The sequence below is a fragment of the Amblyomma maculatum genome, chromosome 8 (genome assembly GCF_055883805.1).
Source record: "Amblyomma maculatum isolate TAMU_Amacu chromosome 8, ASM5588380v1, whole genome shotgun sequence".
NCBI classification, from domain to species: Eukaryota; Metazoa; Arthropoda; class Arachnida; order Ixodida; family Ixodidae; genus Amblyomma; species Amblyomma maculatum.
Window position 1 is genome coordinate 105,970,105 of NC_139351.1, and position 27,433 is coordinate 105,997,537.

General features: G+C 47.0%; 1 protein-coding gene across 1 annotated transcript; it reads right to left on the reverse strand.

Annotated features, from left to right (window-relative positions):
- LOC146182116 (uncharacterized) lies at nt 1-27,257 on the reverse strand. Its single transcript, XM_084577127.1, has 10 exons — nt 26,995-27,257; nt 22,327-22,378; nt 16,295-16,353; nt 15,192-15,274; nt 13,737-13,810; nt 10,903-10,973; nt 10,003-10,109; nt 8,862-8,926; nt 6,162-6,256; nt 1-240 (listed from the first exon to the last, which is right to left on the reverse strand). The coding sequence occupies exons 1-10, from the start codon at nt 27,050-27,052 to the stop codon at nt 77-79; spliced, it is 828 nt and encodes a 275-aa protein (XP_084433253.1). The 5' UTR covers nt 27,053-27,257; the 3' UTR covers nt 1-76.
- Between the last annotated feature and the right edge of the window lie 176 nt (nt 27,258-27,433).

Here is a 27,433-nt window from a genome sequence, read left to right on the forward strand (position 1 = left end):
TGCAGAAAACACAGAACAACCTTGTTTAATATCCAAGTTTCGCTGTCTGGTGCACCGCGGCAGTTCATCGGAGCGCTCAGGCAACCACCGTGAATGTGCAGGCGGCGTGGAAGCGCTGCGACGGCTCGAGACGCACGGGCTTGGCCACGTGACCGGGCTCGACACACAGCATGTGCAGATACTCTTCCGAGCCAAGGTCGGGAAGGTCGGCAGCCATCTTGGCCCACGGGTTCCACACCACTGGGAAAACGGACGCGGCGCATCCTCGTGTCAAACGCACGCGGGCGACGCCCGTCACACGATATATGCAGTCCACGGCAAAAAATACTTAGGTCAATCAAGCAATGATGTCGACCCGCTTAAACTGTTCTTTACCTACAACCCTAGCGAAAAAACAGTATGAGTTACAATGACCTCATACAGATTTCTCATACTAAACTCATACAAGTATCATACAATCTCATATACTTCTCATACGTTGAATAATGTTTGTACGAGAATATGTGAGATTTATACGAGTTTTGTATGAATTTAGTATGAGATATCTGTACGAGGTTATTGTGACTCATAGAGTTTTTTCGCAATGGAATAAGGCGCAGTGACTCAGTGGTTGCGGCGCTCCGAATACTGAACCCCGAGGCTTGCGGGTTCGAACCCAGCCACGGCAGCCGGTTTTCGATGGAGGCAAAATGCGGGGAGCTAGCGATGTCAATGCACGATAAAGAACCTATAGATGGTGAAAATAACCTCCCGGGATAGCTTATTGCGCTGTCCTTCACAGCCTGAGCCAAGTGACGTTGGCCTCAGCCGAATTGGGACGTTAAACGAACAAACCAAATCAAAATCAACCCGAGGACGGTTTTCGGTAGCCATGGAGTCGTGTAAAAGCAGCCAGTATTATATAGCTCTGTTTTCGCGTGCATTATTTCAAACTTGCTCAGTTTACCATCCCAATATGCAGTCAAAGCAACCAGCCCAAAAAGTTAATTTTGGCATATGTGTGGCGGCTGCGTTTCGATGGAGGCGAAACGAAGAGGCGTCCGTGTGCTGTTCGATGTCAGCGCACGTTCCCCAGGTGGTCCAAATTACTCCGTAGCCCTCCACTACGGCTCCTCTTTCTCTCTATCCACTTTCACTCCCACCTTCCTCCCTTCCCTTACGGCGCGGTTCAGGTGTCCACAGCTACAAGTGTGACAGATACTGCGCCTTTCCTTTCCTGTGAATCAATCAATCAATCAATCAATCAATCAATCAATCAATCAATCAATATGTGTGGTCAATTCGTGAGAACGACAAGGAGGACGCTTACAGAATACATCGGATTGTGTTTTCATGGCTTCCAGAGCACAGGCATAGGAAATCATAGTCCTAATAGATTGACTAGGCGGCCTGCGATTCGCTCCCGCTAAAGCTAACTGAAAGGTGGTAGCTTATAAAAACTTACTTAGACGGTGATTTATTTTTATTTGCTGCCGTTTTAACCATACCATATATCTCCGAGACACTCTCTTGTGAAGGCGTTACATCAAGGCGTCAAGAAGCATGCTCGGAAATACCAGGTACACACCGGCGGAAAAGTAATTTTATGAGAGAAAAAGGGAGATTTAATGACCGAAAAGCCGGAGATGCAAACCGGACGACACAATGATAACATGTAGCTATGACATTGCCTTGCTAAGTGACCCGGAGGATGAACTGCAAATAATGATTGATGACCTAGACAGAAAAAGTAGAAAGGTAAGCTTAAAAATCAATATGCAGAAGACTAAGGTAATGTTCAACAGCCTCAGGAAGGAACAGCAGTTTACGTTAGGTAGCGAAGCACTGGAAGTAGTAGGCGAACATATCTACTTAGGACAGGTAGTAACACCGCAGATCCGGACCATGAAAAGGAAATAACAAGAAGAATAAGATTGGGATGGAGCGCATTTGGTAAGCACTCGCAGATTATGACTAGCAGCTTACCGATATCACTCAAGAGGAAAGTATACAATAGTTGCATTTTACCTGTACTCACCTATGGGGCTGAAACGTGGAGGCTAACCAAGAGGGTTCTACTTAAGCTGAGGACAACTCAGAAGGCTATGGAACGAAAAATGGTAGGTGTAACATTAAGAGATAGGAAGCGTGCAGAGTGGGTCAGAGAAATAACTCAAGTTACTGACATTCTAGCGGAAATTAAGAAGAAGAAATGGGCATGGGCAGGAAATGTAGTACGAAGAGAGGATAACCGATGGTCGCTTAGGGTAACAAACTGGATTCCAAGGGAAGGAAAGCGTAGCAGGGGGCGGCAGAAAGTTAGGTGGGCGGATGAGGTTAAGAAGTTCGCAGGGGTCAAGTGGATGCAGCTGGCACAGAACGGAGTTAATTGGAGAAATATGGGAGATGCCTTCGACCTGCAGTGGGTATAGTCAGGCTGATGATGATGATGATGATGTTGATACATTAGGGGAAGCGGGGATGGAAGGAAAGCTCGACGAGGTACAATGTAGATGGGAGGGGTTCCGTGATCAACGAAAGGCACACAATGATCATGGCAGCGATAAAAGCAGGTATTCGGAGAAATAATCTCACGGTATGCGGGCCAAGACCGCAAGCTTGAAACGCCGCTGCACCCACGTCTCCATATCGCATTGTCGTCGTCGGACGCATATCGCGAAGTGAGTTTAGTCAAGGAACACCACTGTCTCTTGTGACACAACTCACTCCCTCTCATCGCGTAAACGTAGGAGCCGCGAGTGTAATGGGGGCGCAAAGGCCACCTATTCGAACACATATAAGAGTGGCATCCATGTTCCAAGGAAACGCTGCGAGCTGTGAAGTGTGCTGTAACGGAACCGCCGGATTCATTTAGGTCACATGCGTGGGTTTTTAACGGACGACAAACATTAGTACACGGTTGCATCTGAATTTTGCCTCCGTCGCATCGGATGTCGTTGGTGTGGCAGGGGTCGAACCTTCGATCCAGTGTTCCGGATCTTAATACTACAGGGACGAATTTACCGCCAATTCGAGAACAAAATAGTAATTTGCGGCGGGCGCTTCTCAATAAAAGTAAAGCGCAAATCGCGCCCTTATATTTAAAGCGCGTTTATGAACCTCAGCGCTGGTCCAAATGGATCCGAAGTCGAATACATTACGATGTAACGTCGTAAGGGCTAACCCTGGTTGAAGCGCATAAGTATATAGTCGGGTGCTGATAAATGAAACTCTGTCCTTGCTGTCCTTAAAAAGTTTGTTCATTGATCCGTACATGCCCGAACGTCGAAAAGAAAAAAAAGTTATGCGGGACAGAATGCATAGAATTAAGAATTATGCCTTTATTGTGAGAAATTTGTCTCAACACCGTGCTTTGAGACGTCCTGTCGGACACTAAATTCACAGCCTATTTAATTCCAACGTCACATTTCTCACAACGCCTGGTACATTTGTCAGCGCAGTTGCGCACATCTTGAGCATTTTTCTTGAACATCGATGTGGTCGCTTCGGCCGACGCACGGCCGCCACGCGCGAGGGAGACATTTCAACCACGTGTCGAAAACTGAACAGAAGCAGGTTTTCACCGCATGCCGACGGGGGCGAAACGCAAAATGCGCCCCTTTCTAGCACGACGTCAGTGAACGTTAAGGATCTCCAGGCGGTCGAAATTATTCGGGATATTTCCACTATACGGCTTCCCCCGTAGCCAGGGTCCTCACATGCTGTACTACACCATCCGTACTACACCGTAGTACCAACGACAAATAAAAGCATTACCTCAAAAGGGAACACTCAATAACTGATCACGCGTGAAAGCGATCGCATATCGCCTCTCCAAAGACACCCATAGTCTGCCTTGGTCTGACCCGCTCACGTAGACACCCTCGCACGTGTTGGCTGACAGTTCGGCACTCGACCGATGGGTGGCGCAAGTTGCAAATAGCAATTGTGCAACGAGTTGGGGGCTCATAATCCTTAACTCGGAAACCACCACCTAACCAAGAATAACAGCGACCAAGCGCCGGGAAAAAGCTTCGATTGGCGCATCTTACACTGTTTGCATGCAGTACGTGCACCAGCCATGCGTACCTCCATTACTTAAGCACACACTGCACGCTGCCAGAGCATGAACCCAACTAATAATGCCCGGTCGCCAGGAAGTAGCTGGATCTTTAATGAAGGCACTGGTAAAAAGAAGGACCAGCAGCGCGTGGAAGCCCTACACGTCAGCGACACTCAAAACCTCGAATCCGTAGCCTTATCTTTGCAGCAGCAATAACACTACAAAAGCTGCATTGCATTTAAAAAGGGAAAGAAGGAAAAGATATCCGTGCTGCAGCTTCCGCGCAATCACAATGGCACGCGCTGAAAACAACCTTGCGACGGTCCAGAGCGAAAACTTATCGCAAAGGCCGGCCGCCCAGACATTACGCAGTGCGCTGCCCACAAACGCGCAATCAGCGTCTGCGGATTCATTTGTGCATGCTTCCGCCGCGCGGTGCAACGAAGATCCGTCATCGCGGCTTCGATAAGATATCGCTATTCCAAGGAGAATGATAACTTTGAGCATGTTCGCCAACTGTAGTCGTTCAAAATTCTCGTGGCATCGACTGATGCTGTCAGCGGCTGCAGACTGTAGATAGCGCCTTCGCTATAAATTTGTGCCGCCTTGAACACATGCGCTCCAGCGCTCTGCCGTTGGCGAAGCGATAACTGGCAAGATCTTCGCGTGATCCTGTTTTGTTTTTAATCGTTGGCACCATTGTCCTTTGTATGCATAAAAAGCAACCATAAAAGGACGCAAAGTAAAAATAGGGACACTGCACACGTATCCGCGACGGCATGTGCAACTGTAAAACGCCGAGCTCCACGGGTAATGTCATGTTTGGGCCTAGTGCTTATCAAGCTTTCAGTGAGCTTTCCTCAGCGCGACTTCGTAAACGCAGCTCCTGCTCCATCCTGCGTGTGCTGCTGCCGCCACAGTGATGCTCATTAAATTTCTTTTTCAAAAGAATCTTAGTAGTATATTTCCCTTTTTTTTTGTGTGTGTGTGTGTGTGTGTGTGTGTGTGTGTGTGTGTGTGTGTGTGTGTGTGTGTGTGTGTGTGTGTGTGTGTGTGTGTGTGTGTGTGTGTGTGTGTGTGTGTGTGTGTGTGTGTGTGTGTGTGTGTGTGTGTGTGTGTGTGTGTGTGTGTGTGTGTGTGTGTGTGTGTGTGTGTGTGTGTGTGTGTGTGTGTGTGTGTGTGTGTGTGTGTGTGTGTGTGTGTGTGTGTGTGTGTGTGTGTGTGTGTGTGTGTGTGTGTGTGTGTGTGTGTGTGTGTGTGTGTGTGTGTGTGTGTGTGTGTGTGTGTGTGTGTGTGTGTGTGTGTGTGTGTGTGTGTGTGTGTGTGTGTGTGTGTGTGTGTGTGTGTGTGTGTGTGTGTGTGTGTGTGTGTGTGTGTGTGTGTGTGTGTGTGTGTGTGTGTGTGTGTGTGTGTGTGTGTGTGTGTGTGTGTGTGTGTGTGTGTGTGTGTGTGTGTGTGTGTGTGTGTGTGTGTGTGTGTGTGTGTGTGTGTGTGTGTGTGTGTGTGTGTGTGTGTGTGTGTGTGTGTGTGTGTGTGTGTGTGTGTGTGTGTGTGTGTGTGTGTGTGTGTGTGTGTGTGTGTGTGTGTGTGTGTGTGTGTGTGTGTGTGTGTGTGGAAGAACCTTCTAAAGTTTAAAAAAACAACAACTTAAGAATCGGCTTTACAATTTCCCGATTTTCCGAACAGCTAACAGCTGCAGCGAGAAATTGATCGATTGGTATAGTCTACGGGGTTTCAGTCGAGCCGGAGAGCAGGGCTCTGGCAGTTTCGACTACCATGGGTTCCTTAATGAGCAATCACCCAGCATACGGGTGCCCTGCTTTCCCCCTCCATCGAAAAGAGGATACCGCGGCCGGGAGCGAACCCGTGTTCTCGGAATCAGCAGTCTAGCGCTACTGAGCCACCGAAGCGGGTCGAGTGAAAAAAATTGGGATTTTTGTTGTTTAATCATGGAGGTTTTCGGCTACGGCATAAAACGTCACTATCCTGCCGAAGCGCAGCGCCGCAGTGAGGTCAGATTAATTACCGAAGGGTATTTTTTGGTCAAACAAAAATTCAAGAAAAGAGACGTGCCACTTTGCGTCTACTGTCTTCGGACTGCGCCACACGCGCGACTCACCGGTGTCCGGTAGGTTTTCCTTTTCAATCTTGAGCGTCTTTCCGGCGGCGGAAACTCCGGTGAGTGTGTGAACGGGTTCCGTGCTCTTGTAGATGCTGCAACGGAGATGACACAATCAACCCTGTCACCACGCGACCACTGTAGATGCTCTAACGGGGACAGCACAATCACCACAAGAGCACTGAAGAAATGAAGCTTGCTCCGCTATGCCAGTAGCGCGAGTGGGCTCCTTCACTAAAGAGAGCATGGCACGGTACTTCTTTCCGAACACTTGTTTCCGTACAGAGCACGGTGCGATGGATCCGACAGCATTGCCTCTATGTCTCAATTTGGTGAATCCATGTAAGAGACAATGCTGCTCGTGTACATCGACGCAAGCAGCCTCCGTCAGAGTACGAATATCTCGCACAGTGAGAGCTTTGTACATAGTTCGTGGAGTCGTTAGCCTCATTAACCGAACGCTATTACGAGACTTCATAGCGTCTCACGTGTCCCTTCAGAACAACAAAAACTTATTTTCATAGCAAAATCAGCGTTTACTTGGGATCACGTCATATTATGTAGTGTTCTAGAAATTTATCGGAGTCGTTTTGAAAAATTGTCCCGCCTCAACCGGAAGCTCGCTTGCGGTGAAACCGCGCACAAAGCTTCCGCATCGCTGTCCCTTTTGTTGCGCAGTAAGTTTGACAACGCGCGTTTCTGGTATGGTCAATCACCATCAAAATGTGCCACGGTTGCCTCGATACTGAGTCGCGGCGCTTTCTTCCAGCGATGCAACGTGGCGCCACCACTGCCGTTAGCAGGAAACTCTGGGTTGGCGTTTTTTGTCCTCGAATCTCGTCGCAGACGGTTCTGGTGTCGTATTATGCGCGGCGGGCCAAAGCAGGTAAGCATCACCGTGAAACATTATGTAAAAAAGAAAAAGAAAGAAAGAAATAAAAGGGAAAGGGGGGGGGGGGGGGGGCGACAACAAAGCGCAATTTTTCTCCGCCGCGAACGAGCATCAGCTTCAGGCGAGATAATTTTTTAAAACGGTTTCGATAAAGTTTCAGAACACTGTATTTCAATCCTCTTCCTAATAGAGAGAGAGTGGCTTAACTTACCAAGTTTTTCTGAAGCCATAAAACCAGGCGGTCCCTTTCTCAAAAATGGCAACGCGTTTTTTTTTTTTTTTTTTTTTTTTTTTTTTTGAAGGTGATCACTGATTCAGCCCAGCGTGACTAAAGTGGCGTAGCCACGTCATCATCACCCACTAGCACAGTAGTACATATGTATCAAATGGTTAAGACTGAGAAATGCCTTATAAAGCCCTTTTCGTAATGATGACTTCAGTGCTAAGTTCCGCACCTTTCAGATGATCGGAAGTTGGCACCCAATAACAGATTTAGCTAGTTGGTTCATCTCAAGGCAGAACAGCGCTGTGTGTGTCTCGTCTTCCTTTCTTGTCCTTGTGTAGCTTGCGCTGTTCTGTCTGAGTTGGCACCCAGCTGAAGCCTCCACTCCCCGAAGCTGATGCTGATGCCTCCATTTCCTACGCGCTGCATCAAAATGACATCGGTCTGAACTATAGTCGGATGAAAACCACAGCAAAAATGCGCCTAGAAGTAGGTCCTCCAATCTATGGCATCGAGCTATTCTGACGCCATTCGTCAATTGTCTTGTACTTGGTCGCCACTTGCGATGACATGCTAGCAGATACAAGACGCTAACAAATGCCAATTATAATGACGCCATAAGGCTGGATCAACAACACTGGCGAAGGGCATTTATTTGCCCGTTCATTCTTGAGCCACGCCCTACTATAACCGGTCTGTTTGCAATAAGTGGTATTGCAATAATGCAATACCTGCGGAAAACATTACGTGGCTATTCAGCAGAAAATAAGAAACAAAAGAAGAGAGAGGAGTGGCTAAACCTCAGCACTATAGCAACCCCGTTGCCCCGCACTGCCTCTCCCTTCACTCCCCAGCACAATAGAAAAACCTACTATACCAACGGCACGTATACAAAGGCCCGTCTTTTTCCTCTCCTGCCTAACCTTCCCTGCAGACCCACTGAAATCTATCCTAGAGCATATCTTGAATTCTAAGACTGTGGCGGCGAGGAACACAACGGGACAATGTCTTCCATTATATTTGCCCCGCCCTCGCCATCCTCCGAGAAGGATGAAACAGCTACAACAGCAACACTTCAGCAGAACAGCATGATAATTCAGATGATATAAAACATAAGATTTGTCAGGCCAACAGAGTGCCAGGCGGTGCTGCAGACGCCAGAGATCGTCTGCAAAGAAGACTGGTAACTAGCGTGGCGCCGCGTGCCTGCGCTGAAACAGGGAAATATCCCTGTTTGTTGACGCAGCGAACAGGCCGACATAATTTACACTAGAACACCGTGGTGACATTACGCCGCCAATTTTTGGCGGCGCTGCGATCGAAGGCTCTTGAAAACGGGCCGCTGCACTGGCGACGCCGTCAGGGCAGCACAGTGACCACTGCCCGCTACACTGGCCCTTCGAGTTCATTGTGCCCCTGAGAACCAGGTAGTCAGCTGAGGTGATGAGTAAATTTGCATTGACGGGGTGTTCATGTAGGGCGCATAACAGAGCTGATCAGAGTTCAATAGAAGCAGCCGTTGACCCGGCTAATAATAATGACTTGCAATGGCTTTACGACAGAGATGCCCAAACCGTATACGTACTTGTCGGTCCACTCAGTCACCGTCACGTGCTCCCTTTCCTCGCGCGACTCGAAGAACTCTCGTGTCTGCAGAAAAAGGAGCAAGAGGACAATAACGGCTCTTCTCTGTCTCCGCACGAACAAAAAAAAAAAAAAAAAAGGAAACCTGCGGAGGATTAACGTTGCTAAACCTAGCATAACGCGTGAAAGCATTAGTTTGGCGTAGTTTATCTCGTCAGATTGCATATGTAGATGACGTTGCCGCTGCCTTTTTGCCGTCACCTGTGGGAAACACTGTCGTGAGTAAGACCGCGATGTATTCTGCCAAAGTTGCCACGAGCGACATAAATATAAAGCGCCGCTTTGACCATTGCAAGCCGTGTGAACGAGTACGTGCCTCGGAGCAGCGTGTATGACTCGATATCTAGCGGTCCTGGAAGGATGGATGCTGATCTCACACTTACATCTTAATAGCGAAGCCCGAATAGGACCATCGTGTCAGAAGTTGCTCTACATTGACATCAGATATAGAGCGATTGACAGCTGCTACACTGCGCCACCCCAGAGATCGATTCTTGGGCACAGGGGGAGGGCCGTTTGTACCATAAAGCCGGCAGACCAAGTTTGAATTAGTACTGCTTTGTGAAACATTTAGGAAATTGCATACATCTAACCATTTAATGCGGGCGGTTTGTTTTATGGTTTATGGGGCTTAACATCCCAAAGCGACTTAGGCTATGAGAGATGTGGTAGTGGAAGGTTCCACATATTTTTGATCACCTGTGGTTCCGTGCACTGACATCGCGCAATTCGCAGGCAGCTTGCGATCTGCCTCCATTGAAACGCTCTCCGTATCGAACTCTGGTTCACGGCTCAATAGTCGACCTAACCACTGAGACACCGTGGCGAGGTCTACGCGGAGCCATCTGTTAGAGCGAACTGCCCCCTTGCATGATTCACAAGCCAGGCTATTTCTCCCCAGGAGAAAATATCCGAGAGATAGAGAAAAGCGTAGCGAGAACATTTCGAGTACAGGTATTTACGTCCCTCGCCTGCAGGTGTGGTCAACTATAGCTGACTGTACCGTTCTCACAAGCGCCAGTGGTTGCATCACAGTTACCTTAACTAGAAGAGACCGCAGTGTCCTGTTTGGGACCACTCACTTTATCAGTGTAGGCGACGCCATGACAGCCCGAAAGCTTGCACTGACGGACGTCCGCCATGCGCCAGAAAGGGTGTAGCAATGCCGTGAACTCGAAAGTGTCCGTGCCTGCGGATTACAACAGGCACTGCGTGTGCTTCAAGCATAAAAAAAAAATGCTCGCGCATACGAAGGTTCTCGGCACCGGACATGACAGAAATCGCGATTCCTACACCAAAACGTCGAGAGAATGTGTTTACACATTTCTGCTCCATGCACTCCTCATCGGCCTGCTTCGACACCGCGCTTGCGGTTCGGCACATTGCCCACTAACATTAGATAGTTTTAGCTTACCGTGATCCGCCACCGCGCGTTCCACTGCGCATGCTCAGATCCCCTTGACGCCGACAGATGGCGCCACATACTGGATGTCGGCACACAGACCTGCCGCGTCGGGACCAATCAGCCTGAGCGCCCCGCCCACGCGCGGTAGAGAGTCACGGTGGCGGATCGCGGATCACGGTAAGCTAAATCTTTTTAGCTTACCGTGACCCGCGATCCGCCACCGCGACTCTCTACAGCGCGTGGGGCGCTCAAGCTAATTGGTCCCGACGCGGCAGGAACACTACCGACATCCAGTATGTGGCGCCATCTAACGGCGTCAAGGGGGTCTCTGGGCATGCGCAGTAGAACGCGCGGTGGCGGATCACGGGAGCGGATCGCGGATCACGGTAAGCTAAAACTCTCTATTGTTTACTTTAACGTAAACTGGTCAGCGTTCTAAGCAAGAAAAAAGGCTTTGACAGAGGTGCAACTATCCCTTCCACCCGAAAGGTGTCCAGTTCGCCATGCAGAGTGCCCACCCACAGCGTCTTCGCAGCAAGTGCGCATGCGAGAACAAGAAATGTCCAGTCTCACGTACCGTTGTTCTCAACCGAAATCTCGAGACGAAGTCTGGCTTTTCCTAGGGCGATGCGGTACAGCACCCGGAACCTGTACCCCAGTGGACAAAGATGAAGAGGCAGATGACATATGATGCATAGACATATACTTATCAGCTGGCCCTTTTCAATAGCAGCCTCGCCAATGAATTCATAACTTGCATATTACTTAGCTTCTTGCAAGTCTGCCATGACGACTGGCTTCCCTCCCGAACTGACCTATTTTCTCAGTCTCATCCCATGACCTTCTCATTTATATTTTGCCTGATCCATGGTTTCGCTAGTGGGGATACTCATGAATCCCCTGTCCCATTACGACCATGCATAATCATCACGCGAAATTAAGCACCCGCTGTTAAGATGGTGAGAAAAGGGCACATCAGACCCCCCCCCCCCGCACGCAGCGACGCCGCCACGGCCTTCCCTCTTTCGTCCTTGGCGTAGCCAGGGGACTTCCTCCTCTCCACGGGGGGAGGGACTCACGGATCAGACCACTCCAACGAGTTTCAGGCTTTCTGCCGAAAAAACCGCCGCCGTCACCGGGCTGAATCGCCTAGCCCTCGTACGCACTGACCGCTGCGGCCCGTGAGCGCGTATTCACGCGGATGAGAGAGTAATAACTTCAGTGTCCGGAAAGGTTTAACCTAACGCGACCGGGCCGCGTATTTGGGTTTGCTCGGTACGGTGGCTCCGCAAGGGACAAAGCAACAGAAGAGACGAAGAAAACGGGCTGTTCCGACTAGCATCTACCGCCCCCGGGAGCCGAGCAGCCTAGCGATTAGCGGCGCATGCTTTTTCAAAGGGCGTCACGTTGGACGCGGCACTAGCTTGAGAGAGCCTATAATACTATTACTACTACTACTAATACTACTACTACTACTACTACTACTACTACTACTACGAAATAATAATAATAATACACAGTAATATTTTTCTGCTAATTATTATTATTAATATTATTATTATTATTATCATTAGTAGTAGTAGTAGTAGTATAGAGGAAGACGCGTTTCACTAAGTTGGCACTGAATTGTCTAGTTAACGGCCGAATTAACTGGCTAAATACTATCTTCACAGTTTTAATTAATAGTAATAATAATTGGTTCCTCCTTTGTGTCTGTGGACACCTTCATCCCTTGGTGTCCACGGACACAAGTGTGACAGATACTGCGCCTTTCCCTTCCTGTGAACCAATTAATATTATCATTAATAATTAAAACTGTGAAGATAATATTTAGCCAGTTAATTTGGCCGTTACCTACAGACAATTCAGTGCCAACTTAGTGAAAAGAGTCTTCCTCTATACTACTACTACTACTACTACTACTACTACTACTACTACTACTACTACTACTAATAATAATAATAATAATAATAATAATAATAATAATAATAATAATAATAATAATAATAATAATAATAGTAGTAGTAGTAGTAGTATAGGCTTTCTCAAGCTAGTGCCGCGTCCAACATGACACCCATTGAAAAAGCATGCGCCGCTAATCGCTAGGCTGCTCGGCTCCTGGGGGCGGTAGATGCTAGTCGGAACAGCCCGCTTTCTTCGTCTCTTCTGTCGTTTTATCCCTTGCGGAGCCACCGTACCGAGCAAACCCAAATGCGCGACCGGGCCTAGGTCTCCCACGTGGCAACGTCAAGACCTTGTATCTTCGTCGTCTCGAGAGCCTTCTGGACGGCCCAGAGTTGGTCGTTGAGGCTTATGGGGGTTGCTCTTCTGAGAACGGTTCCATGGGGGCTAGACGCACGCGCCTCCAGCCCCAGCGTGCCAGCACATTCAGAGCTGTGACCCTCCAACTGTGACCTCTCGCACCTCGGGTTGGGGTCCCAGCTCTGACTGTTGGGGTTGGCACACTGGGGCCAGAAGGTGACTTCCTCGTCTAGACCCCATTGGATCGTTCTCACAACTCCTTTTTTTGGAAAAATAAACGGCCAGCAAACGGCAAGACTTCGACTTTTAATCCTCCATGAAAACCCGTCAAGGTTCCTTTTTCGCCAAATTTTGCTCCCATTATTAGGTGAAAATTCCCCGAATGAAACATCTCTGAATGGAACGATGCACTTCGTACGAAGAATCGGTTAGTGCAGGGTTGAACGCAGGCGCTTTGACCATGTGAATGTTGTTTTAAATGGGTTGTACATCCATCTCAATCTGAAGACCGCAAGGCACGAATATAACAAACTCATAAAACAGATCCCCATTATGTGAAGACAGATGACACACTAGCGCAAGTCCATTTTCATTGGAGCCCTTCCCATTAATGTTATGCGCGAACTTGCCCAGGAATTTGCCATGTGAAAAGAGGATTTATTGCCTTGTTCTGACAGCTGTGATTGGCTGTAAATGCGCCAATGAAAGCAAGTTCGCTTTACAGGTTAATATGCAATGGTTTGTGAACAAACTTGACCATAAAGGGTATGAAGTATTTAACAAAGCACCTTGTTTCTGATGAGCGAGACATTGTAAACCACGGCCTGCCTTGAGTGTAGAGCAGAGGGCGCACCGCGAGCTATCACTATCGTCCGCAAAAGTTTGTCAGCGTTTGTCATCAAGAAAACCTATTCTGGAAAAAAATACTGCAGCTCAGCCTCGTCATATTGCTACAAATGGGTAGCACATTAGTGTTTCCTCCTACCTTGAACATATTTCGGGTCACCGAACTTCATAATTGAGCCGAGGTAACTTTTTCCCGTCCAATCGCAACCAGTATAAACGTTTGCTGCTGACAAACAGTACACGAAAAGAGGGTGTCGTTCGGTAAACGCAGAAGCGTGCTTGGACAGGTGGCCTAGAACGTACCCGTGGTTCCAGATGGAACGCGTGTAGTCGTTGTCTCGGAGGCTCAAGAGCACTGTGACGTCACCATTAGATTCCTGGCCAGGAGTGGAAAGGAGGAGAAAGAATGGGTGTCAGCAGCGTGTGTGCACTTTTACCGGGGGACGCAAAACCGCATGCAACATCACGCGTGGAGCGTGCTTAAACTGCCCATGGAGTTAGGCCTCCGTCATACGCGCTAAACGCGATATTTCGCACCCTTAACACGTAAACAATATACGCCTAGTGGGGCGGCCAAACTGCAGGCGCTGCCAGTTCAATTGGAAGGGAGTTTCGCGCGAAGATAAAAACAGCCTGTAAGCTGAAGATATCGACTCTTCGAACCTCGATGAGACCAAATTTTTCGTTTGAATTAAGTAGAGTACATAATAAGTACATTTCATAATAAGCAGTACACACAAATTAAGTGCATAAGAAGTACATAAGAAGTGCGCTTACACCGCGTAAACGACGAAAGGCGATCGCTACTTCTGCAATGCGCGGGCCGCGTGCCGCCCAAAACTGCTTCTTGCGCGTACGGTGCGGTGCGACTGGAGATCGCGGAGTCAACGACGTGTGCGAGCAGTGTAGTTCTTGAGGCCGCGGGAGCAAATCACGCGTTCGTATCATCCGTAACGAGGCGGGAGAGTGGTCGCAACATCCGGAATTCTGCACATCGTACACAATGCACTCCGGCCAGAGAATTTTTCTTATTCGTACCATCCCGAAATGCGCATAACCGGGCCCGTGTCACCGGGATCCTACTGCTTTATTTACGTTTTAACCGCTCCTCCCGAGCCGTACATTCAACGCAATGAAAGGGGACTCAAGGCCAGATTTTAGGGTGCAATATACCACAAAGCTTTTCTAACCAGACTGCTTCACTTGAAAAATTATACGGCGCGGTACAAGGATTCCGCATTTAAATTTTGTAGAGGCAAGTATGTTCAGGTGTCGATCTTTATTGGATGCTGTAGATTACACACAGGTGTAATACCAACTCAGTTTGTGTGTTTCAGATTCACCGGACTGTATTTGCTTTGCTTTTTTTTTGCGTTGCATATTTGCAATGCATCCGATCGCGTGACCAGCCTCATCGGCTCAAGTCGCATGCCAACGTTCAAGCTGCGTAGCCTTGTGAACTAACGTTTATCTGTTCCCGTACAAACAATGAAAAAAGACACGGTTACGGAATACCCCGTGGGTGCTGACCGTCGCGAACAAACAGGGTGGTAGACCTGTCCAACACGACAAGCAACAACAGAAAATGCATACGGTGCGAGTCTTCCTTTTATAGACACCGCATACGTCACACTTCCGCGCGCGCAAAAAAAAAAAAAAAAAAAAAAAAAAAAAAAAAAAGACTTCGCACAGCGCGCAAGCGACTCGCGAAATGTTTTATTCCGTGAGCTGCTCCAGAATATGGACGAGTGTGCATACCTCACGAGGCACCTGTTCTACGGTCCACTCCATGGTGTGCGCGAAGCCATGGTGTGGTCCCAGCTCCCAGGCACCGAAGTTGGCTGCGGGGTACATCAGCAAAGAACGCCGCATACATAATCCTGCGCCGGCTATAACTCTACGACAAGCGCGATCCATTGCGTGTGAGCTGTGACGGTAACTTGAAACGCGTGCGTGGCTTGTGTATACATGTGCTTATAATTTTCCATGTACTTTCCACAATTATCTCGGTGAATTTTGTACTGCGATTGGGCATGTATGCATAAAAACTACACGACAATGTCTTCTTTCTGTGCGTGCTTGCATACAAACAATCAATACCTCCCCATCCATGTTCCCTGCATTATCTTCTCTCTTCCTTCTACAGAACATAGCTCAACACGAACTTACCGGCGTGTCCACAGATGGTTCATAGTTTCCAGCAGTAGTAAACAGCCTACATCATTTGCAAGACATAATGGTAAAAGATTTGCAAGCAGAGATGAAATACAGCTCTTGTCCCGTGTCCTTCTACCTTTGTGCTTGTCTCGCAAATGCGCTATACTATTTCTTGAAGACAATATGCGCTGCTATCTGTAATTCACGAGCAACACTTTCGAATTAATTTGAGTTTAGCACATGATAGATCTTGTCCAAGCAAACCTGTGAAGATTTATCACTTATTCAGCATTAACTAATTAGCTTCCTCATCAAGTCGTCCTTGTTAACGATGCTGAACAAAATCAAACACCCTCTGTATAGTTAAATCCTGCTGATATTAGTACACGTAAACAATACTGGATAAAATCAAACACCCTCTGTATAGTTAAATCCCGCTGATATTAGTACACGTTAACGATACTGAACTAAATCAAGCACCCTCTGTAGTTAATCCCTGCTGATATTATTACACATTAACAATATTGGACAAAATCAAACCCCATTAATTCCCGCTGATATTAGTACACGTTAACGATAGCGAACAAACCGAACACCCTCTGTCGTTAATTATCGCTGATATTAGTAAATATATTTATCGGCTTGCTGATGTTTTGTCACTCTATCAACAAGATGCCGCATGATTTCTAAAGGATGGTGCTTACGGAAAACAAGAGGTATTCCTCCCCGAATGGGTGTCTTGCCATCCTTGAGAGACTTCTCGCTGAAAGAGAACATACATAACGACTGAACCAGAAGCGCTAGCAAGAACAGTGTGCAAAAACAGGCCACATGAGAAATTCAATTTAAACACAGATGCGCCCTCTGACGCAAAGGGTGACATACAAGATAACCGACCATGTCCCTTTTACACCTGAACTTTGATGCTGGCTCCGCCTAAACCAACTAGCACTGAACGTGCCGAAAACCAAGTATGTAGTGTTTAAGCCTCGAAATAAGCCCGATCATTTTAATATTCAAATTAAGTACCAATACTTGGTCCTTAAAGGCGTTTCTATATTTAAGTTCTTAGGTGTCATTTTTGAAGAAAACTTAAGTTGAGCTCCTCATATAAATAGGGTTCAAACAAATATATCTATATCTATGAAGTCAAGAATTTAGCGCAAAAATAAAGAATATGGATGAAGAAGGACATAAGACGATTGACTAGCGCTAAAGGATGGTTGGTTGGTTTGTGATGTTTAACGTCCCAAAGCGACTCAGGCTATGAGAGTCGTCGTAGTGGAGGACTCCGGGAAATTTCCACCGCCTGTGGTTCTTTAACGTGCACTGACAAGCGCTAAAGGATGACTAGCGCTAGTCAATTGTCTTATGTGTCCCTCTTCCTCCTTTTTTTTTTTTTCGCTAACTTTCTTGATTTTATGGATCACCAACTACCCGGCAGCATGCCCTCCTCAACACCATATCTAGATCTATTGGCATTTTGTACAAAGATATTTGGTTCCCAGCTATGTTAAACATCGGTTGTATTTTGCTTTAGTGCGCATTTACTTTACTACCTTTTCATATGAGGCACCGCTACCAAGATTAAATTGCACAGGCTTGAGTTACTGAAAAAAAAAAAAAAAAGAGCTCTGCGTTGCATAGAAGATATAGGTTAGTAGAACATACACACCCATTTTTCTTAGCTCAATTTACTGAAGATAAACGTATTATTTCAACTAAAGCTTGCCATTCATATCTACAATGAAGTCACCCGTGAAGAAGTTTCCTTTTATGCTTCGTACCAGTCTAGCAACAAAAGTATAGACATTTTTAAACGCCTTTTTTTACTTAATTCCTGATTTACTTATATGGAACTCGTGAAGCAGCATCGTTCCCGTTATAATTTGAAAAGCAATGTCTCTATCTTCCCCATATAGTGTTATTGTCTAGTTTTGTATAAAATGTTTCTTTATTTTTACTCGCATTTTTTATGTCATTGATTGTTACTTTTCATCTTTTTTGTTTGTTTCCAAAGACTTAGTAAGTTACAATGGCGTTTATTTTTCTCGTGGGCTGGTTTGGTTTGAATTGTGTGGTTTAACGCTCCAAAGCGACTAAGACCATGGAGGACTCCGAAATTTAGACCACCTGAGGTTCTTTAACGTGCACTGACATCGCGCAGCACACAGGCGCCTTGCTTAGGTAGGTAGGTGGAAGGCTCCATGGCGTGAGCAGCCGTGGCTTGAGCATTACTGAGGAGTGAGTACAAGGTGGCGACGTCGATTCTTGGGACTGCGGAAGCCATAAATAAGCTAGCTTCTTCGGGCCCTTGAAATGGCGAAGACAGGCCAGCAAGACGCTGGGTTTGCCGGTCATTTCACGAACGTTCGACCCTGCTTCTGCTTTTTTCTTCCTTTCTTCCTTTTTTTTTTTTTTTTTTTTTTTTTTTTTTTTTTTTTGCAGTTGTCTTGTTCTGGTAATGACAAGTGCTGTAGGAAAGAGGGAAGGAATAGGTCGCTGGGACGGAATTTGGCGGGAAGACGAAATAATGTGTGTGCTTCGCGTCTGAGAACAAGTTGTTTTGTTCACTAGCTTTACTTAGTTTTTGCATGGATGAAAACTAGAAAGTAATTTAAAAGTAGTAATTGAATTACTCAGTATAAGTAATTGTAATGTAATTTCAATACTTTTTAAGAGCAGTAATGAGTAATGTAATTTAATTACTTTTCTGCGATTTTCAGCAAAGTAATTAGTAATGTAATTTAGTTCCTTTTGAAAAGTAATTTTGCCATGTATGCTGTACACCCCCCATTGACCTACTCTCCCGCCGACGAGGGAAACCGGCCCCGCTCGGACCCAAAAAGCGCGCGGGCGTCTCGCTCTCTTCATTCTTCGTTCTCCTGCTGCCCGCTTGCTGCCCGCTTCCTGGCTGCTCTCCCGACCGGACAACGGCACGACCCTCTGACCCCCCGATCTGCCTGCTCCTGAGTGAGATAAAGATGTTTGATTCACGGCCCACTGCATGTGTGTGTGCCTTGCGTCTCCCTCGGGTAGAGGAATCCCCCACAATATTTAGATAACTAAATATGCGGAGCGCTATACATTGGTATTCCCGCCTCAAATCATAATGCCTTGATGTAAAATTGAAGACTTTTATTGGATACCTCGAAGATTGGCCCTACGTGGCCAAGTGACCCCTATGACATCATCATTGTCTCAACCAATCAGGGAACTTTGTGTCTGACGGTAGTGTGGTCTTTGTTGTGACAGGAACTCTGCTAAACCATTAAAAAGTCTGTACCAGCACGCCACAGCTAACTTCCGAAATCTGCCGGGAAGAACGACACCTGCACTTCACTTCGCCTGTATGCCTCATGGCAGGATCCGGTACATTGTATCTTCAGTTATATTTCCCAGCCTCAGAATAGCATTTCCTTGTTTCTTCCAGCTTATAAAAGCTTAATTTTTTACGTGTTGCTGTTCGAATGCGATAACAGAGGCCAGACAGAGGACAGAGGCCAGCTTCACCTACTATTATTCTAATTTGAAGGGGCACCAGCAGCAAAGACTGCAAGTTTATGTTCCACCAAGCAGATGTACCACTATAGGCGTATTTTTTTTAATATTCGCCCTTTTCTTTCCTCTTTAATGGCTGGCATGCACGCATGCCTGTACTGAACAGCACAGGTAGTCTGATTTCTCACCATACGCTAACAAAATTTAGGCTGTTTTTTGAAGGCGCTTGCTAATAACCCCAAGTACTTCTGATTCCTGTGGTTTAACGGAGCCCAAAGGCCATGGCACTGTACATGAATTAACTCTGTTTTGGCTAACAGCAATAATGGCGTCCAATTTTCACGCCAACATTTCGTTCGTGAACATACAGTCATAATGACACGAAATGTGAAGCGTTAAAAATATATCGCTTTAAATTTCATTTTTAGCCGTCCCTGATCTCTTACGTCAATTTATTTGCACCTTCTGTCCTCTGTGAGCATTTCCCGAACCCTATGCCGCTTGAGGGCTATGCAGCTACTATCATGTCCTCCTATGTTGAGCGGATAATTCACTGCAAAAACCCTCAGACGATCATCAGAGGCGAGCAACGAACTTTTTTGTGCCAGAACCCTGATTGGTCCCCCAGATCCTGACGTCACAGTCTACGTGACCTGACGCAGTTAGTCTCATATGCTCTGACCAATTGAGCCCAGGATAATTTTTGTGCGAAAGCACTACTTCACATGGTAAAACTCAACCAAAAATGCTGTGGCTAGCATATAATCCGCGCTCGGGCTAAAAAAAGAACACAGGAGCGGACCGGCCCCGCCGTGGTGTTGCAGTGGTTAGGGCGTTCGGAGTTCTGTGCCATGGATGCGGGATCGAATCCCGGCCGCGGCGGCCGCTTTTCGATGCAGGCGAAAAGTAAAGCGCCCGTGCGATGTCAGCGCACGTTAAAGATCCTCAAATGGTCGAAATTTCCGGAGTCCTCCACTACGGCGTCTCTCATAGCCTGAGTTGCTTTGGGACGTTAAACCCCATAAACCAAACAAAACCACTCGAAGCAGACCGGATTCGAGCTCAGAAATTTCTCGAGAAAACGAGTAGAGTACACAGCATCGTATCTATCACCGCAACAGATCGATAGCTTGTTAAACTGCAACATACACTCGCGCTGTGCATTACACGTCATCGTCTCTACCATTTTTCATTTGTGCGCAAAAGCTTTCGCATGTCTTGCTCGGTTTAAGTACGTAAAAATCCTACCATTTATTCTAGAACAATCGAGTTGCCTTTCTCGACGCCCTTCTTGCTATCCGTTGAGCGAAATACGAATCAAAGCGCGAACGCTGCTGGCACCTGTTCACATTCCAACAGTCTTGCTATCCTTTGAGCTAAATACGAATCAAAACGCGAACGCTGCTGGCACCTGTTCACATTCCAACAGCAGCTGTTGCGAAGCGCCGAACTACGGTGCCACCTGCACAACGCGTGAGCTGACTATATCGTCGCGGCAACCCACAACAACAGCGGTATAGCACGCTGATCTCGGCTGACTGGGTACCCAATCCTGCCTCACTCAACGAAATGTTGCAAACGCTGGGTTTGAAATATTTGTTTCGCTTATCTCGACTAAGCGAGCGTTTTGATTCCTTAAATGCTCATCGTGGGGCGCCCAGCGGCCGAAAAGGGAAAGCTTGAGCGCGACGGAGTTTGAGGTGACACGGCTTCAAATCGGGAAGAGAAGAAAAAAGACGGAACAGAATCGTGGAAGTATATAACAGGCGAGACGAATGCTGATTTAGTTAACTACATCAGTATTTATTTTTTTGCGAAGACGTTCATGCAACGCAAAAAATTAGAGTTCAACGCTGCTGAACCGAATGTGAAGCGAAAGCTTTGGATGCTGGCGATCGAACGTTGTATCCAAGGTGGTTATGGTAGAACTGCTTGGTTGCATTAAAGACGTCACGAGCGTTAACCGACGCCATTGGCTGATGGATAACCTTTGAGGGGCAACTGCAGCTTTTAAAGGGCCACTGTCCAGGGAAGGCCCTTTTAAGCAAAGGAGCCCAGTGTTTCGATCAGGTACCGGAGATAGTCTGTGCAAAACGCTACAGTGACACGCGCGCAGCAAAGCATCGAAAATACAATTCAAAGCTCACTCATGCTCTCCTTCGGGAAGCCAGCTTCCCCGTTTCCTGCGCCAGTAATGACGTACGTACCGCGAACGACGTCCATTGGTCCGTCTCGCTGACTGACGGGAGAAGGATGGGTGTCTACCGCTCGCTGCGCGCTTTTCCCTCGCCACGACCAGAATGAATCCAGCGGCGCACGCTCCCTCGGCCGTTTTTTTTTTTTTTTCTCTCGCGCTCGCGGAGTGCCACGCCCCACCTCCCGCAAACGCGGAGGAGGAAGGGGAATTTGTCTTGCGCAGGCTAGACGACCTCGGGCAGGAGAGTGAAAAACCTTTGCGAGGGAACGGAAGGAGAGAAGCATGACAGAATCGGGTGATTGCGGTGGCTGTAACTGCGTTATTAGTTACTCTTTTCAAAAACATTTTGCGGCCTTGCGTTCTAGGGGCGAAGTCTCACAGTCACCGGGGAAGAAAATATTTTCGACCGGAGGGTGGACAGTGGGCCTTTAAGCGAGTCCAACTACGGTATTTTAGCCACGCGTTTGCTTACACGACGCAAAAGATATTTTAAGACGAAAGCCTTTCTAAGTTCATGGAACGAAATCCCGTGCGCAAGATCTGTGCGCGAGATTTGTCATATTCCGACAGATGTGTTCTTGTCTAACGATTCCTCCTGCCATCTGCAACCCCACACACGCGACAGGAGCAATGTGCCGCCCGAACTAACACTCGCCGGAGAAAGTGCGACAGACGCTGCGCATTTCCTTTCCTGTAAACCAATTATATGTAGCACTGCAACGAACACAGGTCAGACTCCGGATATTTCGAAATTTCGACCACCTGGGCTTCTTTAACGTGCACCGACATCGCACAGCACACGGGCGCATTGCTATTCGCCTCCATCGAAAAGCGGCCGCCGAGGCCGGGATTCGATCCTGAATCCTTGGGAACAGTAGTCCAGCGCCGTAACCACAGCTCCACCCCGGCGGGGCCATAACGAAGTACTACACCGTTCCACAATTTCAGTAATTACGCAGACTCAATTCGTACGCGTAATAGCACGAATATGTGTGATATAAAAAAAAAATGCTGGCGTTAAGCAGCGGTTACCAGTACCTCAAGAAGAGAATCTCTTCTCCGTCTACTTTCCACGACGTCACGGTCGCTCCTGGAAACGAAAACAAAACCATACAAAACCTATCGACTAATACTAAGCCTCGCCCATAAAGCGTTTACGCATTCTGTATAAGGTTCTTCCGGCTAATCCGAAGAATCTTGAAAGCTCAAATTTCTCACAAAAATGGTATTCGGTCAACAATATTTTTATACTAAATTTGTTTAGGCACGTGCTTACCTGATCCGAACAAAAGCCAGATATTCGCATCTTCTGCGGTGACTGCGAAGCAAAGCAAACCACCGTACGTACGATGGATGGATGTCAGGAGCGTCCCCCTTTGAAACGGGGTGGTAATATGGTGATAGCCATCATAAGCTCAACCTTCCTTTTTCTTTTTTAACTTAGGTAATTTCTCAACTTTAACGACTTTCCTTTTAGTTCCGAGTTATCTTTAAATACCCGCGTTTATTTCGATTTAGTTTCCATGTATCCCTTCCATGCTGTTTATCCACCGATATTTCAAACGTTTCCTGATTACCTCTCCCGCCGACTCGTTCACTCTTCCTTTGCTGCCTGCCAGCCTCTAATCCGCGGGCGCATGACTCTCCGTCTTCCGGGGGCGGGGGCGGAGAAGAGGATCAACGTGGTGCTGAGAGGACGGCCATTTTCGATAGAAATAAAAGGTGTGCAACCACAACCGACCGACCGACCGACCGACCGACCGACACAAGCTCATCCTTTAAAAGTATGACGCAAGAGCATAAAGCATTAGCTGCCGGTGATCGAGCATTCTTCGAATTTTTGGGGAAAGGAAACCGCATCTTCGGGTGGACACCACGGAATCGTGGACACCCACACTTTAACTCGTAGTTCTTGGAGAATTTTTGGCGAAATGAACAGCACGGAATCGTGGATACCCACACTTTATTTGTCAAGGTCACTTGAAGGTCAACCGTGGCGACCGGCCATCAGCTACGTGACGACTCGAAACCTGGCGCAGTATTGCTATCGCAATAAAAGAAGGCCGCTGCCTCTTGAGTTGTCATAGAAGATTTACGGAGGGGGTGGCTGCTCCTGGTCCTACAGGGCTGGGACCGTGGTGGGTCACTGCCGCTTGCGGCGGGGGCTAGCCTACCACCATATTTTTATCTGTTGTCGGCCGTCATTGCACTCGCTACCGTTTCGGTGGTGAACGACGGCTGTTGCCGACGCGCGTCTTTCTCTCCCTTTTCTTTCTTCTCTATTTTCTCTTCTGTCCGCAAGAGGAAGCGGAGGCGAAGGTGCCCCGCCGGGGTGGTGCAGTGGTAAGACGCCCGACTACTGTGCCGGAGTACCCGGGTTCGAACCCGACCTCGGCGGCTGCGTTTCGATGGAGGCGAAACGAAGAGGCGTCGTGTGCTGTGCCGATGTCAGCGCACGTTAAAGATCCCCAGTTCCACTTTCACTCCCATCTTCCTCCCCTCCCTTACGGCGCGGTTGCGGTGTCCACAGAAATCAAGTGAGACAGTTACCTCGCCTTTCCCTTCCTATAAATAAATCAGTTAAAATAAATCAGGAAGCGGAGGTGGCTCAGCTACAGAGTCAGTAGCAGGCCCGTGCATTTTCTTTCCCTTCTTCATTCAGTCGCAACAACATAGAAGTACAGTGAACTAGAATATTCTAGTTCACTGTAATAGAAGGTTTCCTTCTCAATCCGGGTTTTCCACTTTCTATGTATGTCTACGGTCGGCTTCTTTTCCATTGAATTATTCCAGTTTTTAGCTTGTGTTCTTTACCTGTCATTTAATGTTCATTTCTCCGTCCTGCCTTCCTACAACTTAGCTTGAATAGTTTTCAGGTCCTTTTCCGCCACTGTGAGTCAATGCCCTTTCGGTATAAGTATTCAGATACTTCAGCTGCCCACCTATTGTCCATTTTCCTAAGGTGTTCTTCGTACAATTTCTTGCTCTCAGCCTCTCGTGCCCTGAAAGACGCCCGTCCCTATCTCCCAGTACTGCTTCGTTTGTATGTTTTGCCATGGGCTCCAAGTGCTAACCTTCCCACCGATCTTTGATTTAATTCTAACCCCGACTGGACTTCTGCCCTTAAAGAGACAGAAGACTGGAATTTAGGTCTCGATTTTTTTTTTTTTTCACCGCAAGATTGATGTCTAAAATGTTCGATTCCATAACGGTTTTGTTAGAAACGATGTAGAAAATTTTGCCGGGAATTTTTCAATCAATGCGTGCGCCCGTTTTTATGTAGTCCGATGCTGGAAACCATGAGCAGCGACAGCGATGACTGGTGGTCGACAAAAAAAAAAACGTACCGAAAACAAATATACTTTCACTCGCTAGACAGTAATCTGACTTTTTTTTTTTTTTGCGTAGAATAACGTCCTTTTCAGTTTCACACTCAATGCTGTTACGGAACAATAACGCACGCCCTCGTCGACAAAACATTTAGTGGGCACTGTCAGTTTTCCATTCACGAAATTGCAAACACTGTGGCGCCATCTAGTGGCAAAACCTGAAAGCATACCTCTCGCGGTGCGAAAGCAGGGTTGGCTTTTATTTAAGGACGCACTGGAGAGAGCGCAAAATATAACAAGTTATGGCAAGCATTCCTAGAAGAAAAAAGAACAATGTGCAGTTACGAAAATCAGCGATATTTTGCTGACATGTAGTCACGTGGGGGGCTACACTGAAAGTACTAGGGTTTCTCCGCTAGATAGCACCTCGGTTGATTTTATGCAATTTTCAATGGCAAATTAAAATTGTAAAGCCTATTTTCTTGGACATTGTAGTGCTCGATCTGTGCTATATGAGGCAAGATCTTTTCATCCCCACCATAATCTCATGACATATTTCGGCCAGTGTTCTGTCCCATTAAGCGCCAAACCAAGTTCGCGGAGTTAAACCCTGGTAACATTATTCTTTTCCAAATACATTTAGGTACTTTATACTTGTACCCCCATAATACCCTGTGCTTCATTATCGCGGCATCCCTTCACCCTGGTGGCGTGTTCATATTTTTCCATGTATACCTGTCCGTTTATCCATACCCCGAGGTACTTATATTCTGCTAGTTTTGGTATCTCACTCTCTTATATTTTCAGCTTTTTATGACTGAAATCGTTGAATACCATCAGACCGATTTAAGTGCGCTGAAGGTAAAGCAGACTCTCCTTCGTATTCACATATATTAACCAATGCTTGTAAACCTTCCTGGCTACTGGCTAATAAAACAATGTCGTCCTGCGTGCATTAATCCTGCAAGCATTTGTTGCACATACGTTCCACCGAGCTTAGACGAGATTAAAACCAAAGTTGCTTTATTGCACTCTTTTCAATATTCTTCATATATCAATCATGAAAAACAGCTGTGATAGCGGACATCCTTGCCTCTGTCCTTTGCAGTGCTCCTTAACCCCTCGTGCAATCTCAACTTTATTAGAGCGCCATCCATTTTCGGGGCTAGTTGCTTCGGCAAGTGAGTTGTTACACAATATATCTCTGTATATGTTTTTAGTAATTCAATTACTTCTTTACCGATGCCTTCAAATTTGAGTATGTTCCACAGAAGTTTCCTGTTTACACTGTCGTATGCACCGCTTATGTCTTGAAAGGATAAATGCAGCGGTCTGTTTTCCACCCTGGCTATTTCTATGCATTAGGCTATTACGAAAATGCTATCTAGGTGCCTACCACTCCTGAACCCGTTCTGCAGTTCGCCCAGTACATTATTACTTTCTATCCATGCCTGCATTGCCAGCCTGTACGTACCTGACGTTATCGCGATCGATATAAACGGCCCTGGTAACGCCATCTGGTTGCCTTCTAAGCTCAATGACTAATTGCAATAAAAACACACACACAAAAAAAATCAAATTTAGTGCCGTTTTGGCTAAACTAAGTCGTGATGATTATTATTCATAAAGCAGTTAATAAAGCTCTTAAACTTTTTGCAAACCAACCCAAATTACGTACTTTCTTTCGCCTGATATCTATGGCAGTGTTGCAGTAATGTTGCTACAAACAACTGGAGATGGCACCACTTGCCTCGTTACTGGGGCAGTGGTTTATGATTTGTATTAACGTTGGCTTCATCTATGGTTTCACCGTCGCCGCAGACGACGTAAATATCAAACTTCTTTCGATTGAATCAGGGCAGTACCCAAAACAAACTTGGTATAATAAGACACTACGGCCGACCAAATGCTATTTCTGTGCACATTTTGAGCTTTAAATTCAACCGTCAAGCTGAATGAAGCATTGAAGCATATGTAAACATCGGCAGGTTCAAAATCGAAAGTAGATAGCACAAGTCCGTGAAAGTCACGTCGCGGTATTCATCGTACTTTTGTTACAACGCCCCGTTGCACGGGTTACTGAGGTGATTTTCTAGCGCGTAAATTAGTTATGAAATGCCTTCATAAATAGCTTAGCCGGCTGTTCAGCAAGTAACGGCACGGTGCGATTCCTATGCACCCTAGCTGTCACGTGCGTATTCGCGATACGTTAACATGGAAGATGTATCTGCATTCATGGATGCACGCATTTATCCGCGGCAACGCACTGTACGCACAACGCATGCACACAACTTACTTGCCTACAGCGTGCGCACGAAGGCAAGCAAACGTCAGGCGTGGTCTAGCTTTCGATGCTCGATAACGCAAGCTTACGTACCGAATGGAACCAGGTTGACGGAGTCGTTGCCACGCAAAAGAGAAATTTCGCTGTACATTGCTGTCGGAAATCGGCGTCAAGTATTCCCCCACCACAGTACACAGTAACTTTGGCTCAAATGAGACACAACTTTCGAACAACCCAAGGCAGAGGAATATATGACAATGCACGGTATCTGCACTTCGTGCGATCCAGACACTTGAGTCAAGTACCGCCTTTTTTTCCGTCGTGACTTATTTCTCTTTTCGTTTTCCGAACATACGGTCACGTGACACAAATAGCCTATGTCTCGGCTTGGATTGACAGAGCAGAAAATATCTACTTTCGTTTTCGGCCTGAAATTACACACAGCCGGCCAAGCCAATGTTATGCAGCCGCAAGCAACGCTTTTAGATTCCTTTCTAAAGGGATCTAAAAATATTGGCCGCAAGTACGGTGG